The sequence below is a fragment of the Telmatherina bonti genome, assembly GCF_933228915.1.
Source record: "Telmatherina bonti genome assembly, chromosome: 18".
Lineage (NCBI taxonomy): Eukaryota > Metazoa > Chordata > Actinopteri > Atheriniformes > Telmatherinidae > Telmatherina > Telmatherina bonti.
Window position 1 is genome coordinate 30416721 of NC_136616.1, and position 19830 is coordinate 30436550.

The following is a 19830-nucleotide window of genomic DNA, read 5'->3' on the forward strand; positions in this document are numbered from 1 at the left end:
TATTCATTGAAACCTTTGTTTGGTTCATAATGCTTGGAATAAAATGTCATGAATCTGGTTAAATGAAACTCAAAGAGTCTCCTGTTAACTTCCATCACATCCAGTTCAGCTGAGATTTTTCCTCTAAATAAAGAGTCTGAAATCATTTCTTGCTACTTGCAGCTGCACAACTAAAAAGTACAAAGGTAAAACCTGCAGTAATATATCAGGTTTCATTCTGAAATGGATCAAGTTCTTGTACTAAGCAAAAGTAAAAATGGACTTTGTCCCTGAAAAGCTGATTTTAACACTCATTGTTTTGTAAAAGAAAAAACCTTTAGAGGCTGACAGAACAGTGATGTATCTGCAGTCAGAGACATCAGATTGTAGAATAGACTGAATAAAACTGTAATAAGAGAAACTTTGACAAGAGTAAAATAGTTTTCAGAGATGTGAAATGACAGCAGTTTTCTCTGGTTCCTGGTTGTCAGGAACCAAGCAGTAAAGCCATGAGGACACAGAGGTCTTTTCTAAACCTGGGCTTTTATTGCTCAAACATGAGTGCAAAGAATCCAAAGAAATGAATAAACTAGCCAGCCTTTAATAGAGGTCACATAAATATAATGACACTCAGTGTCACTTGAACAGATCAAACTCAACTAAAGAAAACTGACCTCACACAGAGACACATCAGGGTAAGTTAGAAAGTGCTTCAGCCAAACCAAATTACACAGAGAGGGGAAAACAACATGCTGAACAATAACCAGACTAAACTCAAGAACCTGCATAGTAATAATGTCCATCAGCTGTAACAGCTTTCAGATATAATCAGAGTCCACATCATCATGTCTTGTTGGGTCCAGACAGCAGTCTGTCTGAGTCAACATGGGACTCTGTAAAAGCTACATTACTGCCATCTACTGGTTTTACTGGGAGATGCAGTTTCAGGATGATCACTTCACACCAGCAGCTACTTTGTCAGAGTCTGAATGAACAAGTCTAAAGAGAGATAAAGAGTTCATGCTGTACTGTCACATCATCCCATAAGACATTAAAGTATCATTTACACACATGCTGCTGAACAAAACACTGAATGTTTCTGGTCTAAAATCCATTTCTGCTCTGATGAAACCATATGAGACATCAGGACCAGTTTGCTTTCCATCTTGTGAGTCTAAACCCTGCAGCAGTCTCACACAGTGATAATGGTTCTTCTTCTTTCCACCTTTTACAAATATTTTACATGTATATATGAGTGGAGCAGAGAGCACATGTTCCTCTCAGTCTCTAATCACATGTTGGTCGTCTCTCTGTCTCTCATCCTGTCTGTTTGTCTCAGTGGGTGAAGATAGAAAAGAGAAAAGGTCAGAGGTCTGTCAGGATGTTCAGGAAGACCAGCATCATGGACCTTCATCTTTCTGCTAAACATCTGCTCTGAAGTTGCTGTGATGGCTCCATTATGATTTTGTTTTGAGTATTTGCAGGAGCCGTGCTGATCAGTGGTCTAACCTGGGTCATGTCTGACCACTGATCAGCTCTGGGTGACTCCCAGGGTTGGGATGCAAATAATGTCAAACAATTTGTTCCTGTTTCCCTTCTTTGCAGCCTTTCAGCTGGGCTGTAACAGTGGTCTCCACAGTAGATTTAGAAAAACAGATTATTAAAATGAATCCAGTCATCAGAGCTGCTGCTGTTATCAGTCCCAGTGCAGCAAAGAGGCCGATCCTTCCTCGACTGTCTGCTCGTTGTTTCTCAGCTGGTTTCTGATGTTGATCCTGATGAGAAGCTGCTGTAAAGGACATCAAATATAACATAATTACTCTCATGATGAAGAGAATCAGGGTTGTTGTGTTAAAAAGGTTTTCAGAGCAGATTTCTAGATGGAAGTAAAACTGTGTAGAAGCTGCTCTTTTTCCACCATGTACAAGGTCAGTTCATAGAGAACTGGGCTTTATGTTAGAACTGGACTGAAACTGAACATTCCTGTGTGTTGTCAACTCTGAAAAGTTGAAGCTTATTAAACTTATTCAAGTTTGTCTTGAAGTTAAATGAAGCTCAGTGTGTGTGGAGGGATGCTGAACATCAGCTTTGATTTCCAAGAGGCAGCTGAGGTTTTCATGGTTAGCTGCAGCTTTTTATCTGCTTCACACTGAAAATTCACTTCAACTTTTGTCTTGAAATCCTGCTGCTGAAAAAGGAAATGTAACTCTTAATGACAAAGTTTTACCACCATGAGCATCACAAGGTTTTCATTCACACATCAGAGCAACTTTTCTTGCTTTTGCTGGAAAAACATGAACAGAAACACAAAAACAGAATATCCTACATTTGTTTTGGAAACAAGAAAATCTTTTTACAAAAGAAAGAAGAAAGTAGCTTCACTCACCTGTAACATTTAGTCGACATGTTTCAGAGCTGGAACCGTAATCTGTCGTTACTTCACACACATACAGACCAGAGTCATTAGTTGTGAGTCTGGACACATGAAGTCTGATTCGTCCTTCTCTGATGAGGTTTTTATCACTCTGGACTCGTCCTGCAAACTGTTGATCCTGAGACTCTGGTACCTCATCACCATCATGTACATGATACAGAGTTAAGACTCTGTTATCAGTTATCAGTCTACAGATGATAAACAGGAACCTCCAGGATGTGTCAGGTTTGGATGTGAACGTCCACTTCAGTGTGATGTTGTGCTTCTCCTCTGCCTGATAGGAGCTCTGTGTCACATTCACTACAAATGTTGCTGCTGAGGAGACAGAGAGGGAAAGAGAGGAGCAGACACACTGACAACTGGAACATGGGAGTCTTTAACTACATCTAGAGACGTTTCTGAAGATGAAAACTCACCACAGACACATGAGATGAGGATGAGGAGCGGCAGCGTCCTGCAGATCATCTTCTTCCTGTGAGAGGAGACAGAGGTGAAGAGTCATGAACACATGAGGTCAAAGTTCAGTCATTCCAGCATCTGATCCTGTTCATCATCCTGTTTATTACACATCACTGACCAAAGAACTTTCTGACTCAACTATATGAACTACAACCACTGACATGGAAGCTGTCACCATGGAAACCTGCACTTTGTTTCTATGGAAAAGTTTGATTTGTTCTTCAGGAATGTGTTTCTACCAGCAGGAGGCGCCAGAGACAAACTGCAGCTGAAACAGGTAAACTTAGCAGCTGGAAGTAAAGAGCATTTATTCCTGCTGTTATTTACAAGTTTATTTATTACAAGTAGGTCTGATATTCACAATATCATCCACTACTTTTACTATTTGATCTGATTTTGGTTAATCTTCGTTATCATTTTTAATAATGTGTTTTCAAAGTGAAATGAATAATTAGAATTTACATGCCCTCATGCTATTTCTATTGGTTGTGTTGTGTTGAATGTCGTGAAATTTGGGTCAACTTTGTATTTTCTGAAAGTGCATTATAATAAATATGAAGTTTCATCACTTCAGACTGACAGAAGAAGAAAACAGACTAAGTTTTATCCTGATTGTACCACAGCAGGAAAATCAGCAACAAGCCACAGAGCACATAAACTGCTAAGGATACAAAGAGAAAGGCTACACCTGACACGGACAAGCACACAAATAACACAATCTAGATCACATTGTGTGGAACATTTTGTTAAAGCTTCCACAACAAGAAACTTTCATGTTTTTCTTTCTAAGTGTTGTTAAACCCAGAGGGCAGAGTTAGGAGGTGACTACTTGACTGTGAGGCTAACCACTCACTACAAGGGGAGCTGGGAGTACACTAGTTCCTAAACAAAGAGGTCTACATAAACAACTCAAATGAAAAAACACCACACCAATAACTATATACAACACATCACCCTCTAAAGTGAACTCCCAGCGTCCAAACCAGGCCGGTGGATGGAAGACCACACCAGCCCCAGCACTAGAAACAAGATGACAAGATGTTAAAACTCTAAAATGAAATAAGATCAATAAACTAAAAATGTATCATAACTAAGACAAAACGGCGGCCATTGTTGTAACTAAAAAGCCAAACACATAAAACATGATGAAACAAACCTGACAGACCCAGAATTACAATAATAAAAACACAAATACCTCGGGGTCTTACACCCCGACAGAACCTGAACAATTAAAATACTGAAACTTATAAAACAATCAAACTCCAAAAGTATCTTACCAGAGGTAGAGAGGATCAAAAGTCAGGAGAGAGGAAACACGGGGTTTTAAAAAGAGGAGTCCTGCAGTCAGACCTGCTGCTAACTAGTCCTTCCTCCAGTTTCTGTCTTCTAATGGGTCTGCAGCTCCCAGTCCAGGATCCCAGTACCCCCACTGCTACATTAGGTCTTACATAGCACAAAGCTGACCCGGTCCGTTCCCACCTGCAGATATTATAAGATCATGTTTTCATTCTAAACGCTGTTTCCAGGACCGAACTACTTGGCTTCATATTTATCTAGAACTTGTCCCGAGTCTCGGGAGGAGCGAAACAAACGGCGGCAACTTAACCTCCGTTGTCATTTGCATGAGTATGCATACAGTGTAAAGGGTCTAGTGAAATCTCGTAGGAACAATTTTCCAGCATAGAAATATTTGCGTCATATTATTCATAGCGCGAGGCGTTCAAAAATTAACATGTCATTTGGACGCATCCCACTTAGAGAAACTTCGAGCACACTCGAGTCTGTTATGTGTCTGTGTCACGTGCTGCAGGAAACTGATATTTGGAAACGCCTTTTATGATCACGGTGTCAACAAGTAAAATAGAATTTTCTATCAAACCTTAATAAACCTAAGAGAAAAACAGAAGTAATTGTATTACCACTTGAAATTTACTGCAAAATGCAAACAATATCTTAGTGATTCTTTCTGCTGAAACCTTATCTCCCATGAGCCTTTGCGGCTGCTGAGAAAGATGTGTCTCTTTGTTTCATTATAAACTGGCTGCTGTTGTCAATAAATATATTCCTGCTACTATTCAGACATGGATATTTACAGAGGTAACCTGACACGTCGTGACCACGTTAAATACAAGATAAAGTTTACAATCTCTTTCCTCCATCCTAAGTTTTACCAATAGCCTGAAAATGACCCGGTTCCTTCTCACCTGGAGAGAAAATCATTTCCAATGTGGTTTTTATGTTTTCATTCGAGACGCTGTTTCCAGGATCGCAGCTTGATTTAGTGAACTGTTTATAAGAAACTAAAGAGCAGAAATCCTTTTTTCTCTCATTCTTTCATTGTATACAGATAAACAGTTTGCAGGACGAGTCCAGGGTGATAAAAACGTCCTCAGAGAAAGAAGAATCGGACTTCATGTGTCCAGACTCAGAAGTGAAGACTCAGGTGTGTACAGATGTCAGGTGAACACAGGTTACAGATGGAGCTCTGCCAACTTTCTCCACTTTTATACACAGTTGTCTTCTGTTAGCTGGACTAAAACAATGAGTACAGTAACTATTGTCTATGAAGGACTGGGCTCAGACTGAGAGGTGGACATGAGGGATATTTCTGTGGTCCTCTGCCACAGTGACAAAACATCTGGACATGTTGACTTGCAGTGCTTCCACAATGTCAAAGAGACCATGTGTTTTGGGAGGACTGACTATTTACATGAGAAGGGAATTTAGTTTTGACACGTGAGTGAAGTGTTTTGGGAGAGATATGAGCTTCTGCTAGTGAGCTGTGGTGTTGTGCTGAACTGTAAGACTGTTTTGTTAAATGATCTGAGAGTTTAGAGAACGTCTTTTCTGTTTCAAGAAACGAGCCAAACCGATGGAGAAGAACTGTAATGTATAGTTCAAGGGTTTATCCTGTATTTATCAAGCTGTCAGACCTCCAAACAGACCCAGTTGTTCCAGCTCACTGTATCACATGTTTTCATTTTAATTATTGTTTCATGCACTGCCTCACCTCATGTTTCTGTAAAATTATATGTACATAATATAAACTTTTTTTTTAAATCAAACATTAAACAGTTTATCTATTTTTTTCTATTGCTGATATTTTTTTTTAAACAAAACAATCTTTTTACCAGTAAATATTTAATTTTATATCTACATAACACTCCCACTAACTACATAAACCAGTGGATATCGATAATGTTGTAGGGGGATAAAAAAAAAAAAAAAAAGGAAGCAGAAGAGAATATAAAGCAAAATACTAGAATAAAAAACAAATATAAAGGGTCTTTATAAAAGTAAAATAATGAGTGTAAGAAGAACTTTACAGACAAACAGGAGAAAACACAGTTACATTTCTATGAGGAGCATCTGGATAAACACATCTCTGTTGTTCCAGATTTGTCCACCAGGTGGCAGCACACCATCATGCTGACATAGGAAGTAACATTGACAAAGGTTTCTGTAAAAACACACCTCAGTGTGTTCAAACTTTTCAGTGTGTTCATCATGTGGAGTCATGTCATGATAAAGTGAAGTGTCAGGAGACATAAAAGCAAGAAGTTTTTATTCTAATCTTTAATATCAGCATCAGGACTGTGTGTCTGATCCAGTTTCATCATCACACACAGGATAGAAAGCTGCTGCTGTATGAAGAAACATCCAGAACTGGAATAAGAAACACTCTCATCGCTCAGTTTCCCTCCACTTCATTTCAGCCCAGACCTTCCTCATTTCCATCTTTTCCTTTATATTTTCCATCAAGTTCTTTTGAGGCTCAGTTTCCTGTTTTATGTTGGAATATTAATTCCTCACCGTACCGACATGAGTTGTTGTTCCTCCCATAAATTCATGGAGCTGCAGTTCTGCCATGTGAGAGAGAACATTATTATTTACCTCATTATTCCAGATGCAACCCTGGTGGAGCTAAACTGACTCGGACCAAGAATAAAAACATAGAAGCCATCATTGACGAGGCTTTATTTTCTAATCAAAAGGATGCATCTGTCTTTAATAAAAGTAAAGATTCTTTGTAGGAGGATTGAAATCACACAATTTGATGAGACGGAGGTGTTAGAAGCTCAAACTTGTGTTTCTTTTATTGTTTGTTTAAACTTTAGTCAGAACTTCTGTAATTACTATGATATTCATTGAAACCTTTGTTTGGTTCATAATGCTTGGAATAAAATGTCATGAATCTGGTTAAATGAAACTCAAAGAGTCTCCTGTTAACTTCCATCACATCCAGTTCAGCTGAGATTTTTCCTCTAAATAAAGAGTCTGAAATCATTTCTTGCTACTTGCAGCTGCACAACTAAAAAGTACAAAGGTAAAACCTGCAGTAATATATCAGGTTTCATTCTGAAATGGATCAAGTTCTTGTACTAAGCAAAAGTAAAAATGGACTTTGTCCCTCAAAAGCTGATTTTAACACTCATTGTTTTGTAAAAGAAAAAACCTTTAGAGGCTGACAGAACAGTGATGTATCTGCAGTCAGAGACATCAGATTGTAGAATAAACTGAATAAAACTGTAATAAGAGAAACTTTGACAAGAGTAAAATAGTTTTCAGAGATGTGAAATGACAGCAGTTTTCTCTGGTTCCTGGTTGTCAGGAACCAAGCAGTAAAGCCACGAGGACACAGAGGTCTTTTCTAAACCTGGGCTTTTATTGCTCAAACATGAGGGCAAAAAATCCAAAGAAATGAATAAACTAGCCAGCCTTTAATAGAGGTCACATAAATATAATGACACTCAGTGTCACTTGAACAGATCAAACTCAACTAAAGAAAACTGACCTCACACAGAGACACATCAGGGTAAGTTAGAAAGTGCTTCAGCCAAACTAAATTACACAGAGAGGGGAAAACAACATGCTGAACAATAACCAGACTAAACTCAAGAACCTGCATAGTAATAATGTCCATCAGCTGTAACAGCTTTCAGATATAATCAGAGTCCACATCATCATGTCTTGTTGGGTCCAGACAGCAGTCTGTCTGAGTCAACATGGGACTCTGTAAAAGCTACATTACTGCCATCTACTGGTTTTACTGGGAGATGCAGTTTCAGGATGATCACTTCACACCAGCAGCTACTTTGTCAGAGTCTGAATGAACAAGTCTAAAGAGAGATAAAGAGTTCATGCTGTACTGTCACATCATCCCATAAGACATTAAAGTATCATTTACACACATGCTGCTGAACAAAACACTGAATGTTTCTGGTCTAAAATCCATTTCTGCTCTGATGAAACCATATGAGACATCAGGACCAGTTTGCTTTCCATCTTGTGAGTCTAAACCCTGCAGCAGTCTCACACAGTAATAATGGTTCTTCTTCTTTCCACCTTTTACAAATATTTTACATGTATATATGAGTGGAGCAGAGAGCACATGTTCCTCTCAGTCTCTAATCACATGTTGGTCGTCTCTCTGTCTCTCATCCTGTCTGTTTGTCTCAGTGGGTGAAGATAGAAAAGAGAAAAGGTCAGAGGTCTGTCAGGATGTTCAGGAAGACCAGCATCATGGACCTTCATCTTTCTGCTAAACATCTGCTCTGAAGTGTTTGGTCTTCTCAATAAATTTAGTTAAATATTTTATTCAAATGAATCCAATCATCAGAGCTGCTGCTGTTCGTGAGAAGAGAAGAGAGAGAAGAGGGCCAAGCACTGACCCTTGAGGCACCCCTGTTTTCAACCATGTGAGCTGGACACTTCTCTTCGCCAGGATACTCTGAAGGCTCTTCCTGAGATGTAGGATGAGAACCAGGAGAGGACAGATCCAGAGATGCCGAGCTCAGAGAGTGTGGAGAGGAGAATCTGATGGTTCACTGTGTCAAAAGCAGCAGACAGATCCAGCAGGACCAGGACTGAGGATTGACCAGTGGATCTGGCAAGCCGGCAAGCCACTTGGTTGTAAATTTCAGAGTTTTAGTTTTGCCTCAATTGCTTTAAGATGATGAAATAAATATCTTTTAGTTGGAGTAATAAAGATCTGTGTCTGTATTTAATGTCTGTATTTAAATCACAGTGTTTACATCGAATGGGCTGTTTTAATATTCTCAACTAAACTCAACTCTTCTTTATTTCTAGAGCACTTTAAAAACAATCCAGATCGGTCAAAGTGCTGCACACACACACATAACCACATAAAATAGTTAAAACACAAGACAATTTACAATACGTAGAATAAGTGAATCAAAAACTGTCCTTTAATATTGACAGTCATCTTAATACGGACAGCTCCTCAGTGTTTCCAGTCAACTGTCCAGTTTCCAGTAAAAGTATTACAGTCACTTGTTTCTTATTTCATACTGATTATTATGTAATAAAAATGTTTTTCAGTTTCTTTAAAAATGTGTTTCATTTATATGATATGATTTTAAATGATAAAAAAAATCCCCATTATCTGTCATGTCCCTGCCTGAACATAATGCTACTCACCTTCTTTACTGGGACATGAAGGGATACTGGGACTGAGCTGGTTTATCTGTGTTTGTGTGATAAAGAGACAAAATATAATTTAATTTAATATTAATATCCTGCTAAACATTTACTAGTACAGATTAAATGTTGGTTAACTCTCTGAGGTCAGATGTTTTCTTCTCTTTGAACCATGTCATTTACTTTTCACTTGTAGAAGACGTTCATATGATCATAATACATGTAGCAGATTAAAGTCCTAAAGATGATCTTTGTGTCATTACTTCAAGCTCAACACAGAACCAGATTTTATTCAAGCACCTTTTTTTTCTTTATTTTGTTTATATATTTGTGAGTTAAATTTTCTTGTTTCTAACTCCTTCATGTCAATAGTTTATGTTTTAATAACTATGTTTATTTTAAATCTGTAGAAATAAACCTGAGTCATCTCTTCCACTCAGTTTGCATTTTGATGTAACTTCATGTTGTGTCATTACTTTCCTCACAATCTAATATTTGTACCACAAACTGAAACCTCAGACATTTGTTAAAAAACACAATTAATGCATACACTGCCTGCATAGTTTCCAGAAGTGATGGATAAACATCATTTCTGGTTCTAAAGCAGAAACAGACACAGAATGGATCTTTTACACAAAAAAGTTTAGTTTTAATGTTTTATATCATCAGAATCTCCCAACATCATCTCTTCCATTTCAGCACAATTGTAACCTGCAGCCAGCTGAAGATAATCATCTGATATCCAGTAAAATCTCCCTCTGAACATCTTCAACACCACTGTTATTTTATTAAACCTGCTCCAACACAATATCAGAATGATCAGCATCACTGACAGGAAATAACATTAAAACTCAGTCAAAGTCAAGTTTATTTGTACAGAACAATTCAACAACAGGGTGACTCAAAATGCTACAAAGATACTGAAACATTAGAAAATAAAAATGAATCATTTTAAATTATAAACAAAGGAGACCATAATAAAAACATGATCAAGTAAAATAAAGTCAGTGCTGCTTGTCAGATGTCCAGACGAGACACTGTGTCCATGTGTTGTTACCTCAGCCAGACTAAACTAAAAGACCTTTTCTCTGAACATTGTACAGTAATGCTGGAATACATTTAGAGAAAAGTTGGACTTCTTCTGAACAACTTCTAACATTCATCACATCAGAACAATCAGGTTTTTCAGGATCATGAATCCTTCATGACATCATCAATGTGGACAACATGACAGACTGGACAGAAACATGAATATATTAGAAACACATGGAGATGAAGACTAAAAGTGGAGCCATTTTACACACATAAGTTACAAGCAGACATGTTTCTGAAAGTAAAGTGAACACAGTGAATTTTGATGAAACTTCCTTCCTAAATATTAGAAAAGTTATGAACTAAAGTGACAAAGTAGATATAAGTGGGTCAGATTTAAAGACAGTTGCTGCAGCAAAAACACATCATTATCTTTGTAAAACCAACCATCTCACAACCATCTGATCATCTAATGTTTCCTGTTAGTAGAGAAATGGATGGACCCTGATTCCTCCATCATGTTTCTTATTTTGTGCTTCACTTGTTGACTATGACCACTTTCTGAAGAAAACATGGTACAGGAGGAAAACATTAGTATTTATTTCTGTTTCTGCTAAATAAAACTGAACCCAACAGTCTCATCGACGTACATCTGTTTCATTCCTCTGGTTTAGCAGCTGAATTGTTATTTGTCTGAAATGAAATCTTGTGAGTCTAAACCCCGCAGCAGTCTCACACAGTGATAATGGTTCTTCTTCTTTCCACCTTTTACAAATATTTTACATGTATATATGAGTGGAGCAGAGAGCACATGTTCCTCTCAGTCTCTAATCACATGTTGGTCGTCTCTCTGTCTCTCATCCTGTCTGTTTGTCTCAGTGGGTGAAGATAGAAAAGAGAAAAGGTCAGAGGTCTGTCAGGATGTTCAGGAAGACCAGCATCATGGACCTTCATCTTTCTGCTAAACATCTGCTCTCAAGTTGCTGAGATGGCTCCATTATGATTTTGTTTTGAGTATTTGCAGGAGTCGTGCTGATCAGTGGTCAAACCTGGGTCATGTCTGACCACTGATCAGCTCTGGGTGACTCCCAGGTTTGGGATGCAAATAATGTCAAACAGTTTGTTCCTGCTTCCCTTCTTTGCAGCCTTTCTGCTGGGCTGTAACAGTGGTCTCCACAGTAGATTTAGAAAAACAGATTATTAAAATGAATCCAGTCATCAGAGCTGCTGCTGTTATCAGTCCCAGTGCAGCAAAGAGGCCGATCCTTCCTCGACTGTCTGCTTGTTGTTTCTCAGCTGGTTTCTGATGTTGATCCTGATGAGAAGCTGCTGTAAAGGACATCAAATATAACATAATTACTCTCATGATGAAGAGAATCAGGGTTGTTGTGTTAAAAAGGTTTTCAGAGCAGATTTCTAGATGGAAGTAAAACTGTGTAGAAGCTGCTCTTTTTCCACCATGTACAAGGTCAGTTCATAGAGAACTGGGCTTTATGTTAGAACTGGACTGAAACTGAACATTCCTGTGTGTTGTCAACTCTGAAAAGTTGAAGCTTATTAAACTTATTCAAGTTTGAACAGAACATGAACAGAAAATCCTACATTTGTTTTGGAAACAAGAAAATCTTTTTACAAAAGAAAGAAGCTTCACTCACCTGTAACATTTAGTCGACATTTTACAGAGCTGGAGCTGTAATCTGTCTTCACATTACACACATACAGACCAGAGTCATTAATTGTGAGTCTGGACACATGAAGATGTTTTTTTTTTTTTTTTTGTACATATAAATGTCGGATAATGTAAATGTTGTACGGGTCCTGCAGTGTAATGTTGTACAACCCGCACGCAGCTTGATGCACAGGGGAGGAAGAGTTAGGTAGTTTTTTGACGAATTTGATTTGAGGGGGCAAAGTCTTCATCTGATGGGGACTCTTGCCCATATATTGTGTATATTGTGCCGCGCACATATACTTATATAAAATAGTGCCCGCTCTTAGGCGGAAGTAAGGCGAGTGTGATCCGGTTGTTGTGGATCTGTTGTGTTTTGGCCGCGAACCTACGGCAATAAAAAAGGGGACATGCAGTGCGCAACCTGGTGTCGTGCTTGTCTACTCTGCACAACAAAGCGTGTTATATTATGGTAACAGAAAATAACACACCCCTGGCTAAAGCCCTGCCTATTTTTAATGAGTGAACGCGGCCGCTAAGACTTATTGGACATAATGTTGTCGCAAAAAGAATCATTTACTTCTGATCGTTTAGAAGTTCAATTAAAGTGGTAATCACATGAAGTACGTTTTTCCTTTTGATTTAATTTACGTTCTGACTAAATCTGTTTTACTTGTTGGCACCACTACTATCAACCTGTGACACCAGTTCTGAAAACAGTCTCGTGTTGGAGACTTGACACTCCTACTTGTGCATTTAATTCACTGAATGTCTCTATTAGCCCGGAACTTGTGGAGTGCGAAAAGATGAACAGCATGAGCTGAAAGACTCGCAACGATACACTCTCGCCAAAAACGAACAGTGTAGGTTGAACTTAATCTTTTGGATTTCAGAAGAAGACTCTATATTGTATTGTTTCACTTGCCAGTAACGTGGTCACGACATAACCGACTTCATTATAGTGTTAAAAAGTTTCATGTTGTACGTGGAAAAGTACGCAGGTATGTGTGAATGTTTTAACTTCTGTCTTTAACTTTATTAACATGTCTGTTGTTTGTTTTTCATTTCTGAATCATCTGATTCTCAGTATTTTAGAGGAAGATCCCACGCAGTCTTTTCAGCTTCATTCACACATAAAACATGTCATTTTAGTGTTTGTGAAGTAAACATGTGACAGGATCGCTGTTGATGCGGCTTTTTCTGCATGTTTTAATATTTCACTGCATGTTTAGTTTGAGCAGTTTAGCTCCATTAGCTTGAGTCCAAGTAGTCACCTCCTAACTCTGCCCTCTGGGTTTAACAACACTTAGAAAGAAAAACATGAAAGTTTCTTGTTGTGGAAGCTTTAACAAAATGTTCTACACAATGTGATCTAGATTGTGTTATTTGTGTGCTTGTCCGTGTCAGGTGTAGCCTTTCTCTTTGTATCCTTTGCAGTTTATGTGCTCTGTGGCTTGTTGCTGATTTTCCTGCTGTGGTACAATCAGGATAAAACTTAGTCTGTTTTCTTCCTCTGTCAGTCTGAAGTGGTGAAACTTCATATTTATTTATTATTATGCACATTGAGAAACGATAAAATTGACCCAAATATTACGACTTTCGGCATGATAACATAACGAATATAAATAGCAAAAGAGCATTTAAATGCATTCATTTTATTTTTAAAAAAGAATTAAGCTGTATTGTTCGGACCTTAATTATCAAAGTAAAATTAAATCAGATGAATTAGCAAAGGTAGTTGGTGATTTTGTCTTCCTGTGTCAGTCTGAAGTGGTGAAACTTCATTTTTAATTCATAATGTACTTTAAGAAACAACAAAATTGACCCAAATTTTACGGCATTCAACATGATAATGCAGAAATAGCATAAGAGCATGTTTAATTTAAATATATTCATTTTGTTTAAAAAAAATGAAATAATCGAAATCAACTGAAATTAGATTCATTTGTAAACTTAGTGGATGATATTGTGAATATTAGACCTACTTGTAATAAATAAACTAGTAAATAACAGCAGGAATAAATGCTCTTTACTTCCAGCTGCTAAGTTTACTTGTTTCAGCTGCAGTTTGTCTCTGGCGCCTCCTGCTGGTAGAAACACATTCCTGAAGAACAAATCAAACTTTTCCATAGAAACACAAAGTGCAGGTTTCCATGGTGACAGCTTCCATGTCAGTGGTTGTAGTTCATATAGTTGAGTCAGAAAGTTCTTTGGTCAGTGATGTGTAATAAACAGGATGATGAACAGGATCAGATGCTGGAATGACTGAACTTTGACCTCATGTGTTCATGACTCTTCACCTCTGTCTCCTCTCACAGGAAGAAGATGATCTGCAGGATGCTGCCGCTCCTCATCCTCATCTCATGTGTCTGTGGTGAGTTTCAGATTTTACTTACTAAAATACTTTATAAAATTTAAAGTGTTTTAAAATCTTCAGTTAGTGCTTAGACTACTAATATTATTAGTATCTTGTTTTAACTCAGAGCAGACTGTCAGTGAAGGTAACACCAGTTTAACCTGAGGTTGATCTGACAGAAACGTTTATAGACACAGTTAAAAGAATAGTATGTTCCAGTTCTCGGTGTTGAAGAGAGAAAAAAGTTGTTCTCTTGATTTCAGTGACAGTAAAACATCATCTCCATCTGTCCTCTGCAGGAAAGTCATCTGAGAAAACAACTCTGACAGTCTATCAGTCAGAGGAAGACGACAACATCATCATCAGATGGGAGGACCAGAACCAAACAGACATGTCTCTCACCAACATGATCTGTCTTTTTAACTCAACGCATTTGTTTGTTTTGTATGAAATGATAAATGGTGTTGAGCTTCCAGAGTCTCAGCATCAGCAGTTTGCAGGAAGAGTTCAGTGTGACAGAGACGCTCTGAGAGAAGGACGACTCAGACTTCATCTGTCCAGACTCACAGCTGGAGACTCTGGAAGTTACCGGTGTGAACTGGCTGCTTATGATACGACTCGAAGGACATGGCGGCTCCAGGATGAGTGTAAGTTGGCAGATTTTTACCAGTTAAAACCAGCGGTGATGTGTGTGTTGCTGTTGTGTCATATAACTAATGTAAATATCTTCCGCAGTTCATTTTGTCCTGAATGTGACCAGAACCTCTCATGAGGACAGTTTAGTCTTTCTCAGCACTCCCAGCACATCAACATCTAGACTGATACCTGTTGAAGGTAAATAAGTTGTTACCATGGTAACTATAGACATTAGAAATAATTAATTGGAAATTATATAAATGAACAAATCCTTTATTTAGATTAAAACAAAGCAAAATAAAAAAGTTTTAATTTCAGAGGGTTAAATTGAAGACTGATTGTAGAACAACAAACACATTTACAGGTTAAAGGTTAAACAGAGATTTTCAGAAAGATGTGAAGATGGATTAAAACTTAAATGGTTTGAATTTCTTTACAATTTCTACACTAAATGTTCAATGTTACAATGTTAATTTTCCTGTTTTTATTTCTTTATTGCAGCGGCAGAACGACCAGAGAATGAACCATCAGCTGGTATAATACTGTCGTTAGTTCTCCCATCTGTTGCTGTAAATGTAATCGGCCTGCTTGTCCTCCTGATACAAATCAACTGCTTTATGGACTCAGATGAACAAATTGCACTTAATCCTGCTCCATATGTCTGAGAATATTCATTGTATTTCTGACATGAAGGAAGTAACAGACATGAGAAACCTCCAGTTCAGGAAATCCAGACTTTGGATCAGATTGTAGCTGCAGAGGAAACAGCAGAGAGGAGCTTTAATGAAGCTGAGACAAGAGAAGGAACTGGAACCACAGGGTTGTGTTTTTATATATCAGCATGAAGCACTTTCATATTTAAACTCGTCTAAAATTGTTCAAATCCTTTTATGAACTTCTTTCTGTGCAGTTTTTAATGCTTAAAGTATGTCGTAACTAGAATAATGTCAAGGTTTTAACTGTCTGCAGAAGCATTGGCGATTGTGTTTTACAGATGTTTTCTTCTTTTTGAACCATGTCATTTACTTTTCACTTGTTTTCATATGATCATATTACATGTAGCAGATTAAAGTCCTAAAGATGATCTTTGTGTCATTACTTCAAGCTCAACACAGAACCAGATTTTATTCAAGTAGCTTTTTATTATTATTTTTATTTTGTTTACAGAATATGTATTTGTTGTGTTTTTTCGTTCTTGTAAAACCTACACATCAGAATGATAAACAGTCACTGACAGTAAATAACAAAACTAATCAAGGTAAGTTTGTACAGAACAATTCAACTCAGTGCTTTACAGAGACTGAAACATCAGAAAAGAAGAAGTATAATTTAAATTTAGGAACAAGGGACAGAAAAACAAATATTAACAGTATTAAAACATGATCAAGTTTAAAATTCCAGCTTTAAAAGAGAAAGTTCAGATTTGGACTTTTAAACCTTCAAGATTTCAGATAATAAAGACGTCTTTCCTCCGTGTCAGATGTCCAGACGAGACACTGTGTCCATGTGTTGTTACCTCAGCCAGACTAAACTAAAAGACCTTTTCTCTGAACATTGTACAGTAATGCTGGAATACATTTAGAGAAAAGTTGGACTTCTTCTGAACAACTTCTAACATTCATCACATCAGAACAATCAGGTTTTTCAGGATCATGAATCCTTCATGACATAATCAATGTGGACAACATGACAGACTTTGTTGTGGAAGCTTTAACAAAATGTTCTACACAATGTGATCTAGATTGTGTTATTTGTGTGCTTGTCCGTGTCAGGTGTAGCCTTTCTCTTTGTATCCTTTGCAGTTTATGTGCTCTGTGGCTTGTTGCTGATTTTCCTGCTGTGGTACAATCAGGATAAAACTTAGTCTGTTTTCTTCTTCTGTCAGTCTGAAGTGATGAAAGTTCATATTTATTATATTGTGAATATAACCAAACCTGACACATCCTGGAGGTTCCTGTTTATCATCTGTAGACTGATAACTGATAACAGAGTCTTAACTCTGTATCATGTACATGATGGTGATGAGGTACCAGAGTCTCAGGATCAACAGTTTGCAGGACGAGTCCAGAGTGATAAAAACCTCATCAGAGAAGGACGAATCAGACTTCATGTGTCCAGACTCACAATTAATGACTCTGGTCTGTATGTGTGTAATGTGAAGACAGATTACGGCTCCAGCTCTGTAAAATGTCAACTAAAAGTTACAGGTGAGTGAAGCTACTTTCTTCTTTCTTTTGTAAAAAGATTTTCTTGTTTCCAAAACAAATGTAGGATTTTCTGTTCATGTTCTGTTCAAACTTGAATAAGTTTAATAAGCTTCAACTTTTCAGAGTTGACAACACACAGGAATGTTCAGTTTCAGTCCAGTTCTAACATAAAGCCCAGTTCTCTATGAACTGACCTTGTACATGGTGGAAAAAGAGCAGCTTCTACACAGTTTTACTTCCATCTATAAATCTGCTCTGAAAACCTTTTTAACACAACAACCCTGATTCTCTTCATCATGAGAGTAATTATGTTATATTTGATGTCCTTTACAGCAGCTTCTCATCAGGATCAACATCAGAAACCAGCTGAGAAACAACAAGCAGACAGTCGAGGAAGGATCGGCCTCTTTGCTGCACTGGGACTGATAACAGCAGCAGCTCTGATGACTGGATTCATTTTAATAATCTGTTTTTCTAAATCTACTGTGAAGACCACTGTTACAGCCCAGCAGAAAGGCTGCAAAGAAGGGAAACAGGAACAAATTGTTTGCAGAGACTGCTGCAGGGTTTAGACTCACAAGATGGAAAGCAAACTGGTCCTGATGTCTCATATGGTTTCATCAGAGCAGAAATGGATTTTAGACCAGAAACATTCAGTGTTTTGTTCAGCAGCATGTGTGTAAATGATACTTTAATGTCTTATGGGATGATGTGACAGTACAGCATGAACTCTTTATCTCTCTTTAGACTTGTTCATTCAGACTCTGACAAAGTAGCTGCTGGTGTGAAGTGATCATCCTGAAACTGCAGCTTCCAGTAAAACCAGTAGATGGCAGTAATGTAGCTTTTACAGAGTCCCATGTTGACTCAGACAGACTGCTGTCTGGACCCAACAAGACATGATGATGTGGACTCTGATTATATCTGAAAGCTGTTACAGCTGATGGACATTATTACTATGCAGGTTCTTGAGTTTAGTCTGGTTATTGTTCAGCATGTTGTTTTCCCCTCTCTGTGTAATTTAGTTTGGCTGAAGCACTTTCTAACTTACCCTGATGTGTCTCTGTATGAGGTCAGTTTTCTTTAGTTGAGTTTGATCTGTTCAAGTGACACTAAGTGTCATTATATTTATGTGACCTCTATTAAAGGCTGGCTAGTTTATTCATTTCTTTGGATTCTTTGCACTCATGTTTGAGCAATAAAAGCCCAGGTTTAGAAAAGACCTCTGTGTCCTCATGGCTTTACTGCTTGGTCCCTGACAACCAGGAACCAGAGAAAACTGCTGTCATTTCACATCTCTGAAAACTATTTTACTCTTGTCAAAGTTTCTCTTATTACAGTTTTATTCAGTCTATTCTACAATCTGATGTCTCTGACTGCAGATACATCACTGTTCTGTCAGCCTCTAAAGGTTTTTTCTTTTACAAAACAATGAGTGTTAAAATCAGCTTTTCAGGGACAAAGTCCATTTTTACTTTTGCTTAGTACAAGAACTTGATCCATTTCAGAATGAAACCTGATATATTACTGCAGGTTTTACCTTTGTACTTTTTAGTTGTGCAGCTGCAAGTAGCAAGAAATGATTTCAGACTCTTTATTTAGAGGAAAAATCTCAGCTGAACTGGATGTGATGGAAGTTAACAGGAGACTCTTTGAGTTTCATTTAACCAGATTCATGACATTTTATTCCAAGCATTATGAACCAAACAAAGGTTTCAATGAATATCATAGTAATTACAGAAGTTCTGACTAAAGTTTAAACAAACAATAAAAGAAACACAAGTTTGAGCTTCTAACACCTCCGTCTCATCAAATTGTGTGATTTCAATCCTCCTACAAAGAATCTTTACTTTTATTATTGGCAAAAGGAAATCAGCTACATTTAAACATGTTTTATTAAAGTTTTGATGAGACTGTTCCAGTGTTTCATCTCTACTTTCTGTCTGTTATCAGTCACACAGATCCAGAGCAGGACTGAGGTCCTGAACTCAGCTGATGAATGACAGGATGATCCACATGTGAAAGAGCTGCAGAAACACGGAGCTTCTCTCTGACTGTAGATTTCACATAAAGAGTGTTTCACCGTCATCCTGTAATTCAGAATGAAGACAAACATCACAGTGGGCTGCAGGATGTGTCACAAGCTGATCAATAAATGATCACTGGGAATGAATTCAGATGAAACTGTGTTGATGTAAAGATCCTGTTTTTCTACATCATAAGTGGAAGTCAGGTTTATAAGCTTGTTACATTCTCCACGAGAAGCCACTTCTTCTCGCGGAGTAGCGATATAACAGGAGAGAAATATTTACTAGGGACAGATGCATCCTTTTGATTAGAAAATAAAGCCTCGTCAATGATGGCTTCTATGTTTTTATTCTTGGTCCGAGTCAGTTTAGCTCGACCAGGGTTGCATCTGGAATAATGAGGTAAATAATAATGTTCTCTCTCACATGGCAGAACTGCAGCTCTGTGAATTTATGGGAGGAACAACAACTCATGTCGGTACGGTGAGGAATTAATATTCCAACATAAAACAGGAAACTGAGCCTCAAAAGAACTTGATGGAAAATATAAAGGAAAAGATGGAAATGAGGAAGGTCTGGGCTGAAATGAA

General features: G+C 37.7%; 1 protein-coding gene across 3 annotated transcripts; it reads right to left on the bottom strand.

The window, feature by feature from the left end:
* Window positions 1-501: 501 nt before the first annotated feature.
* On the bottom strand, window positions 502-4611 carry LOC306769545 (uncharacterized protein). Of its 3 annotated transcripts, XM_079258201.1 has the most exons (5): window positions 4150-4611; window positions 2830-2885; window positions 2366-2728; window positions 2207-2263; window positions 502-1765 (listed from the first exon to the last, which is right to left on the bottom strand). In XM_079258201.1, exons 2-4 carry the CDS (start codon window positions 2876-2878, stop codon window positions 2229-2231), a joined length of 447 nt encoding a protein of 148 aa, XP_079114327.1. In that variant the 5' UTR covers window positions 2879-2885; window positions 4150-4611; the 3' UTR covers window positions 502-1765; window positions 2207-2228. The 3 variants fall into 3 exon arrangements, with proteins under 3 accessions (XP_079114327.1, XP_079114328.1, XP_079114326.1); XM_079258202.1 differs by lacking the exon at window positions 502-1765 and having other exon boundaries at window positions 1872-2263; window positions 2366-2725; XM_079258200.1 differs by lacking the exon at window positions 502-1765 and having other exon boundaries at window positions 1872-2263.
* Between the last annotated feature and the right edge of the window lie 15219 nt (window positions 4612-19830).